We start from the raw sequence: 9689 nt of genomic DNA, 5'->3' as shown, positions 1-9689 counted from the left end.
ATTTTGTTTTTTTATTAACTTTAGTCAATCATTTTTTTTTATTCTTCAATAAAATTAACATGCTAGCACTAATTGGCTTGCTATTACTTATTGACCAATAATTACAGCAGCTGTAATGGTAATGGCACGGCGCAGTTGTTTATCCTGAACCGTCTTTTGTCCTAAATGTTATTACATCTAAATTTAAATTATAATAGGTATTTTCCACAAGAAACTGTTCTTTGCGGCATTCTACTAATATTTTTTCACATATTTGGAAATGGAAAATAATTTTTTCCAAGTTTTTGATGCCATAATATAATATTGACATCCCTTTACGGAAAGTAGCAAGTGCGAAGAACAAACCAAACATGATTGGCTCACATGTGTTACAAGTACACAAAGTAATAACCACGTTCACCACGAACCATTAATAAATTTAGCATTGAGCATATAATAATAATATATTTATATTATTTAATTAAGTTGTCATAAAATCGGTATATTGACATCAATAACTAAAAAAAGCGCCATCAGCTCTTTTATGACGGTCTTAGAAGCTGCTGTTAACTGATAAGGCCAAGTCTATAAACATTGATTTGTTATCAGGTGTGCAATTTAATATGAAATTGTATTCAACGTTTTTTAATATCAACTTCAAACATGATAAGTGATAACCGTTTTGATTTTCAGTTGTTAACCGCCGTCTGGTTACGTTTTGACACGATTAATTGTTTTTTGTTTTTTAAAACTTTAAAGTAGAAATTAGAATCTAGTTTACCCATTTGATTTGTGTAAATTAAGGAAATAGTGTTTTTTAGCTGCGCTATAATGGCTGTGTAAATAATTCACTGCATATTATATCACTGATTAATCTCCGGTGTATCTACCGCTAGTCTTTTAGATTATAAATTATAACTTAAATTATAGCTATGGAAAAAACAGAGTTTGATGTGGATGATGCTGATGGATTTGACGAAGATTTAATTTCCGAAGACTCGATTGAAGAAGACTCAAAAGTCGATTTACTAACTAAAAGCGTTTCGAGTGAACTGTGTTGTGGATGCAATTGTATTCGTATGTTTGACCAAGAATTCAAAAAACGTCTTTTAATAGAAATGTCTCGGTTGAGCGACTCGGAAAAACGGATTTACTTATTTGCATTAATATCCCTAAAAGAACAGAAGAAGTTTAACTCTGTCAAACCAAAGCCAACTAAGGTTTTCCAATACTCGATTAAAGAGTATGGTGTTACACGCGTCATTTGTAAAAATTCATTTATTACTCTTCATGGAACGACAATAGCATTAGTACGAAATTTATGTCATAAAATGAGATCAAACTGCCTATTTCCAACTGATAAGAGAGGAAAACATGAAAAAAGACCTACGATACCTGATAAAATGAAAGAACAAATTAGATTACACTTTTTTTCTATTTTAGACTCGCCTGTAGTGAGTAAAATTAGTATAAACATAATAATTAGTATTACATTTTACATCAATGAATGATTTGTTCTTTATGTAGATATTTTCCTGTGCAAAAAAATTGGGCAAACCAAATGTCAGCAAAATGTGGATGCACTTCATAAAGAATCACGGTAATTGACTTATAATGTACCTAATTAAATAAATATAAATTCATAGTAGACAGTAAGAAAAAAATATTCATGAATAACTGACAAATATAATAATTTACCATTAATACATATTAATGGTCGAAAGGATAAAATGTGTACTGCGTAAGCAAAATTCTTTTGCCTTTAATAAGTTTTTATATTGTAAGTGTTGGCGACACTATTCTACATTGATAGATGTAGCCTAATTATCAATACAATTGTTTTTGGTCTATTTTACAATTGAGGACTTGTAATCTATGATTAATGCCAAACAGTTCATTTTAAATTGCTATTTAAAAAAAAAAACAAAGCTCTTGATAGCTTATGCTATTTATCCAAATATTTTCAACCTTTGGAATTGATCGAGGTAGATTGCGATTTTTTCATGTTATCAATGTTGGATTTTAGTATAGTATTCTGGGCTTTACTTAATTTTTTGGTACTCAGCACGTTACTTATTTTAGGTCCTAAATTTATTATATATTTATGGTTAGTCATAAAAATCCAAACAAATTAATATGAGCGTATCTGCCACAATTTGATTGTTAGACGTTATTGTGTTGCCCACTAAAATACAGGTAAATTAGTAACTAATCTTAAGTGATAAACATTTACAAAAACACATTATACCGGTAGGATAATTTTTGTTTCTTATAATATTCTACCATTTTTTCAGTAAAATATATAATTTTTTGTTTTGTTCATGCTAATTGATTTAATGTATCCCATTCATTATGAAGTCATCATATGTTGGTTACAGAAACACAATCGCCATTACTCAAAAATTATGCTTTATTTCAGGACACATAGCCAGATCTACTTATACCAAATATATTGCATCTCTATTAACTCCTGAAGTTCGTATGAAATACATGTGTGCCAATGAAGCTAAGTTAATCCTACAAGAGTTACAGAAATATAATTACAACTAAAATAATTTATAGTTACTATTATCATTACGTATTGTTTAATTGTTTTATTTGAAAAAAAAAACACCTTTTTGTAACATGATGAATTTGAACGAGATTGACATTATCTAACAATTTATAATTTTATATTTAATTAAAACTGAAACTATTTTGATACATTTGATTTTTTTACGTGTAGGTTAATTAATTTATAATATATTTTAGCACTCTAATTTTTTAAACCTTACTACTTACAGAATAGTATTAAATTCATTCTAATAAAAATCAATATGTTGTATAAACACAACACATTTTGTGTAACAACTGTTTTAGGAGGTTTGGAAGCAATAGTGTTCAAGAGAATTAAGAACTAAGAGAACTAACAAGTTCCGTTGGCATTCACGATTGGTGAAAATTTCCGCCTGAACACTTTAACACGTAATTTTATGAATTTCAAAGTTCTGTCATGTTTTTAGCATATTTGAAATGGTGTAACTACGTTTTGAAATGCTTCAAAATTAATTATGATTTATGAACAAAAGAATTAGGAATTTTAGAAAAAATAGTTATTTTTGTTTCAAGGATGGACTATCTAGAAAAAGTAGGTTTAGAAAAGACTGAATTGTTATCATGTTGCAAAAATTGAACTAAGATGTCTCAAGCAAATCTATTGTAACTTAATTTTTTTGGAATTAAATAAATTAAATAACTTATTTTTTAAATTAAAAAGAAAAAAACCTCGGGGAAAGCAGCAATGGCCCATTGAAGTTAAATTAGAATATCAATAACAATTAAAAGTACCTCTTCAAGATTGAATATTAGTTTTAACTTGCGTTAAATGATAGGATGCAGGATATTATATATAAAAAAAATAATACAATTACTTTTTAAATAAGGTGTTTTCTTTTTACCCGTAATTTTATATATATGTCATAATAATAATAATAAAAAAAAAAAATAGTCTATAAATTATAATTAATATTCCAAATGGTTACTTAGAGGTTTAATAAATGGAAGATTTTCAAAATTACACAACTAAATTAGTAAGTTGGTGTTAAAACACTTAAAAACCCTTTTCTACAACAGTTTATGAGTGAATTTTCAGATAAAATGAACTCAACAAAAATATTGCATGGCCAAGAAAAAGGGCCAATAAGGTAATTTATCGTTTTTATAAATAATTCATTATAAGTATGCAAACAATTTATCGTACAAGTTATGCGTGTCAGTGTAAACGTATTATAGCTATCAACTACAGATAAAATATATTATATTTTTAACCAAGTGATTATATTTTTGGTAACTTTGGTCTCACAACTAGTGGATTATTCTTTTCAATAGAATCACGGCCATTTTTTTGATAATCATAAGTGCAGTTATGGGATTCTGAATACCTAAAAACAGCAAAATTGCCCACGTTAGTATGTTCAAAAATTTTATTGGAATATTTTTTTAAAATTCATAAAGTTGACAAATTATGAAATATTCAAGAGCCAAACCCTTAGTGAACATAATTTTTCAATAATTTTTAACATACCTATGCTCGGGACAAAAATTCAGTCCACATCGGCATGTATATTGTGCGCTTATGGTTAGCTTTTTGTTGCACTGGGCACAGCGTTTTTTCTTCTTTTCTACAGTTTGGTTGTCAGGAAAAGTTTGATTCAATTCCCCGATTACTGTTATAGGAGCCTTTTTCTCTTCTTTATTATTTTCAGGTTCCGAAGACTCGTCGTTATCGTCTAACTGAATTGGCATGTCCGACCTATTTAATATCCTATGTATAGCACCCAAGCCAGTATTGTTAGAAAGAGACATAGCAGCCATTTGTTCAGTCGGTGATGCCTGTCTAGATACATTGATGTGAATGTTGTGTGATAATACCAGCGATGAACTACTAGGACGCCTAGACCAATCTCCACTGGACACCTCGATGTCTGTACCCGATTCAGAAATACTGAAACAAATATATTTATATATTAGTGTTAGAATACTATTATGTGCAAAAATGACTATGATTAACTAGTAACATATTTTTTATATTATATTACTAGTGAATAAATATTAGGGGTGAAGCAAATATATGATTGTGAAAGATTTCTAGTCGTTGCTCTCACCAGACAGGCTTAAAATAGTTGAACAATATTTAAATTATAGGTTTATTACATAAACATAAATAGATAGACCACACTTTGGTTTTTATTTTTTTTCTAGCAGTGTAGTTTTGGACCAATTGCTACATAAAACCACACTTTCTTTTGGTTTATTCGTTATCTAAATGAGTATAATATAAGTCTATGAGGTCCAGCAATGTATGTTTAGTCTAGACTATATTTAAACTGGTGAGCAAAATTATCGTTAAATACTTATTTTAAGTAAGAAGTTTGAATTTAAAGCATTCTTGTAAGAATTATATATTTAATAATTTACTATGTAATACTTACATATCTATTATTTATTTGTACTAACTCGGTTATAACCACAATTTAAGATAACAGCTATAAATAGCTTCAAATTTACTGATAACTTTGACAATATATTCAGTTTAAAATACAGAAACACCTCTTTTCAAGATGAAATCGCACGAGACGGAAAAAAAAACTTTATCAAGCAGTTTTTTTTAAATCTTATTCAGTAAAAATTGTATACAATAATTATGCAAAGCGGATTGGCTGGACCATACACAAATTCAACCTACACAGTTGTCTGGCTTATTCAAGGTCTGCCTAAGCTATGTTTCACTGTAATATATTTAAAAGTTGAGACACTGGATTGTGTAAGGCTCGCTTCACACTTAATGCGTACGGTAGACACATTTTTTTACAACTGCATACAAATTTGGGACTAACAATCAGTTTGTGTATCATATACAGATGTAAAATGTTGTATTTGAATAATGTATTTTTATCCCCAGGAATAAAAACGCGCAGATGTAAAACGGAACTAACATTTGCCATTTGAGTTTGGAAATATCATGCATAACACTAAGACTCGTTGAAACATATATTTTCTAATTGTGGTTATACCAATTACGCAAATAATTTCTTTAGGAGTATTAATATGAATGTTTTTAGCTTTGAGGGGAATCTAAAATTTGAGTGGACATTTTCGTGTCACCAAAATATGTTATGGAAATGTAATAACCTAGTTAATATTTGATTTATTTACTAGTTTACTCAATTTCATTCAGTAGTGTTGTATTGCATTTTTGTTTTTCACAATGAAAATAAATGTTTACAGTAATATCATTAAGTATTGTATTGTATCATAATATTCATGTTAAAACATTTAAATTTTACTTGTAATACTAAAACCATATACATGTTTTTTTTTGCGGAGCAGAGAAAAAATCTTAATATTCTTAATAATTTATTTCTACACACAATAAACAGGGCTTATGGGAAATTATTTTATTTTATGAATTATAGAACTTTAAATACCTGTCAATGCTTGAAGTGCTACCAGTGTGTCTAGGATCGTTCATAAAATGGCAAAGTTGTCTAGTTGAAGTCGATTTAGTATTTTTTTCAGAGCATGCACTAGCAATTGTCGGTAAAACTGGTATTCGGGAGAATTCGGCACTACGTACATATTTCTCTAGACCCGTTGATGGTTGAACAATCTTAGGTAATCTCCAAGTATGACGTTTACTATTATCTTTTTCAGTCTTCATTTGTGATCTTTCACAAGATGTAGTAGATTTTCGGTGATCAGATTTTGTTCTCTTCAACTAGAAAAAAACAATTTTATATATAATTAAAAATAAATTTCATTGTTTGTGAAAATATAACACGATTATATTATTTATACCTGGTTACTAACAAAACTAAATTTTTAATTTTCTAATTTAATCAGATCAGATTTTAAAAAATATAATTACATATTATAAATGGTTATTTTAAACTATTCAAATGTTACGGTAACCTAAGTTTTATAATAATTTTTTAATTTTTTATTTTAAGCACTTAAAATAAAATAACATTTTAAAAATATTTTTTTATACTTTTAAAATTAAGTGATAATAACAAATTGGTACTTTTAAGCATTTAATATAACATTTATACTTTTGTATTTATATTTAAATATTTAAGTCATAAAATAAGTAAAATGTATTATTAGGATAAATAATATGGATATCATTCTTCTTCACCTTATTCCATACAAATTGTGTAATTCAACAAAATATTTTTACTCCACAATTGTTTAGTTAAACTATATCCATAAACTTATTCATTTCACCTATCCACTTCAATCTATCTAACCTAAGTTAGGTAGCCAATTATTGTTTTATTTTTCTTCCTTATTCAAAAATACTCAAATCATCTAAAACTATTCTCTCCCACTTTTCCTGCTATTAGGGCAACTGTCAAATAACTCTTATGTACTTAAATAAATAGTAAATGTTCTAAATTGACATATTTTTTTGTTAGATTCTTGGCGTAGTGTTTGGTGAACAGAATTACTTGCTAAATTGTGTATACACCATACATAAAACATAAATGATTTAAAAAAAAATCTGTTCTCTAGTTATTAAATCATTAAATTGTATTTACTTTCGATTTTGATGATATAGAAAGTGATTCTAATTTATTTTTCAACTGCATCATTTTACGATATGTCACATTATTGTCAACAGATTGTTTAGATTTTTTCTTCTCTGGTTGTTCTACAGTAGATATTTTTCTAAAAAAAATTATGTTTTCCTAAGTTTTAAACATTATTATTATATTTAAATTAATAGTAACAAACCTGGGGGATTCTTTTAAATTCGTAATAGAACCATCACTATTTTCAATTACTCTTAGCAAGTTGATGACTTCACCTTCACGGAATATCAAAACTGCAAGCTTACTTCCTGGAGGCGCGTCATCCAATATTTCTTTTCTAAAAATAAAAAAAGTAAGAGTTTTAGAACAATGACCACTGTGGCTACAATGATTTCCTAATTAACATATTTGAATACAAATATAAGCCCAAGGGTATCAATAGAATAATTTTTAAGTGATGAGAAAAACACAATTAAAAATCAGTCTTTATAATAAAATTAGTAGGTAATAGGAAACTCGAGCACAGTACAACCATTTAAAAGCTTAATAGAATAATGTACAAATAACCTGTTTGAAATCCAAGATATTGCTATTAAACAAAGAGGTGTCTAGCACTGCTAGACCCAATAAACCCACTCTACGCACTTGGTTATTGATGAATACTGACGACAATGTCGTTTGATGGCTGTCTGCAGTGGAATGAGATCTAGGCGAAAAGTAGCGTGGGGATGCGCGAGATGGATCGGATTTTGTCATACTTCAATGCCATTTTTTTATCAGACCAAGTATAAGCATGTAATTATTGGAATTAAAAATAATAAACAACTTAATACATAACCTGGTTCACACTAAAGACAACATGGCAACTTGTGTAACATAATATTATATTGCTGTCTATTAGTTTCCGATTTTCAATGAAAAGCGATACAAGTAGCAACTAATTAGAGTTCCCTTCGAACACAACAGGCTTAATAATCAAGATATAAGTATCAGACAGTTCCTTAATCTCTCGTATTAAATAACACTTGAATATGAATAATGTGTTAAATATTTAAATCTACAGTATGTTCATATTCCATCTCTTGAGTATTGCAAACAAATTTGTTTAAAAAATAATAATCAATATAATATAATAATATATAGTTTGGATAAAAAGATTATTTATTTAAACATATCACCATCAACCAAAGGTTGCTTCAAATTTAATCAAAATTCAGAAACATATTTAAATTGTAAACAGAGGTGTGGCACCGTGTAAAAAAATACATTGTTTACGTAATATTATTTATTTAAGTTATGTTACTTCATATTACCTACTTTTAAAGATGAAGTTTGTTAGATATTATTGTGTTTACATTATGTGCAACAATATTCAAATAAATTATGCTCGCATTTACCTGTTAAGATCAACCAATTGTCTAATGGTTTCATTATCAAGGGGTAACATTCTTCGACTAGTCCCGATTGGACCACCTTGTAGGGATAGCACCAGTCGCAATGTTGCTCCATTATAAATATTATTATGAGCTATAGTTGTATTGTCAGATAAGATTTTCTCCCCCAAGAGTAAATGTTGCTGACTGACTGGGATTCCTATTATAAATGAATAATTAAGTAATCAACGCAAGATGGTTCTAGAAAAATTATGAAACTTACCTTCAACTCGTTGTATTCGAGCCTTCAGCGAACTAATATAATCGGCTGGAGACACGCTAATTTCAAAAGCTGTACCCGTCAACGTCTCAATGGTAAGAGATATGGGCGATTCTTCAAAAGCATCGTCATCAGATTTTGATCTCCATTTTTGCTTACGTGACATACCTGAGTAAATTCTCTAGGTATTTAGTACTATTGAAATTGGTCTTCAAGCATATTATCAATAAGAAACCATTAATGCACCTGCAATATTACACATAATGAATAATAATGCTGCGATGATGGTATAGTATTATTGTTAATGTTGCCATTTATGGTGTAACAAAGTCCACACACACATAATATAAATATGTATATAGGTATATACACGTTAATACGCCCAGACTATTGATATCTAATGACCTTTATGTCCCAAGTCGACAAATAAATGCCAACCGTTGGGTTGTTTAGGCAAACACGAACGGGCGATGTTAGTTTTGGCATTTTCATTACGTATAAATGCAATACAATTATATAACATAAACAGCTTACTTGTACACTCAATAAGAGACGGATTAGGAACTAATGAATAACGGCGAACGGCGTTATTTCGTCGTGTGTCGACCTGTGTAGCCCAAGAACAATAACTTAGTATGGCGAACGACTTAGATACGGAAATAAAATTTCGCTGTAGGTGATCGAACTAATGATAATTCATTATTTTTCTAAATAAAAATAGACATAACAAAAACGATAAAGCCAACAAGGACGTGTGTCATTACCCATTAAGTGTTGGACGAGAAGAGGAGGATAAGAAGAGGGGCCGGAGCGGAAGTGTTGGAGATAATAAATTATGGCGAAAATGTATGTAACGCGTAACGACAACAACCGATGACACACGAAGCCCGAATGGGAATTGGGAAGACGTGACTCGTCAGAGGTAATGTCATACAAAAAGTACAACTGATATTATCATCGTGGTTTTTTTTTTTGTACTTATTC

General features: G+C 29.0%; 2 protein-coding genes across 2 annotated transcripts; one reads left to right on the top strand and one right to left on the bottom strand.

Moving 5' to 3' along the window:
- Positions 1 to 660: 660 nt before the first annotated feature.
- LOC126847393 (uncharacterized) lies at positions 661 to 2682 on the top strand. Its single transcript, XM_050587582.1, has 3 exons — positions 661 to 1433; positions 1507 to 1579; positions 2399 to 2682. The coding sequence occupies exons 1-3, from the start codon at positions 912 to 914 to the stop codon at positions 2527 to 2529; spliced, it is 726 nt and encodes a 241-aa protein (XP_050443539.1). The 5' UTR covers positions 661 to 911; the 3' UTR covers positions 2530 to 2682.
- A 951-nt stretch (positions 2683 to 3633) lies between these two features.
- LOC126847391 (AN1-type zinc finger protein 4-like) lies at positions 3634 to 9655 on the bottom strand. Its single transcript, XM_050587576.1, has 8 exons — positions 9240 to 9655; positions 8709 to 8951; positions 8450 to 8645; positions 7255 to 7389; positions 7059 to 7188; positions 5946 to 6235; positions 4043 to 4462; positions 3634 to 3899 (listed from the first exon to the last, which is right to left on the bottom strand). The coding sequence occupies exons 2-8, from the start codon at positions 8869 to 8871 to the stop codon at positions 3794 to 3796; spliced, it is 1440 nt and encodes a 479-aa protein (XP_050443533.1). The 5' UTR covers positions 8872 to 8951; positions 9240 to 9655; the 3' UTR covers positions 3634 to 3793.
- Positions 9656 to 9689: the final 34 nt, after the last annotated feature.

Source organism: Adelges cooleyi, unplaced genomic scaffold (assembly GCF_023614345.1).
Source record: "Adelges cooleyi isolate 19-005CV unplaced genomic scaffold, UGA_ACOO_1.1 ACOO_flye_CR_arks_rails_tigmint_CR_PRNA_108, whole genome shotgun sequence".
NCBI lineage: Eukaryota > Metazoa > Arthropoda > Insecta > Hemiptera > Adelgidae > Adelges > Adelges cooleyi.
This window is presented reverse-complemented; position numbering and strand designations above follow the sequence as displayed.

Bases quoted from the DNA above. Each gene is read 5' to 3' on its own strand.
- LOC126847391 (XM_050587576.1), bottom strand. From the start codon at position 8,871: ATGTCACGTAAGCAAAAATGGAGATCAAAATCTGATGACGATGCTTTT. The intron at 8,646-8,708 runs GTAAGTTTCATA...CATTTATAATAG, and splicing joins TCGAATACAACGAGTTGAAG to GAATCCCAGTCAGTCAGCAA. The intron at 4,463-5,945 runs GTATTTAAAGTT...TATTTGTTTCAG, and splicing joins AGCACTTCAAGCATTGACAG to TATTTCTGAATCGGGTACAG.
- LOC126847393 (XM_050587582.1), top strand. From the start codon at position 912: ATGGAAAAAACAGAGTTTGATGTGGATGATGCTGATGGATTTGACGAA. The intron at 1,434-1,506 runs GTGAGTAAAATT...TTCTTTATGTAG, and splicing joins CTATTTTAGACTCGCCTGTA to ATATTTTCCTGTGCAAAAAA. The intron at 1,580-2,398 runs GTAATTGACTTA...GCTTTATTTCAG, and splicing joins GCACTTCATAAAGAATCACG to GACACATAGCCAGATCTACT.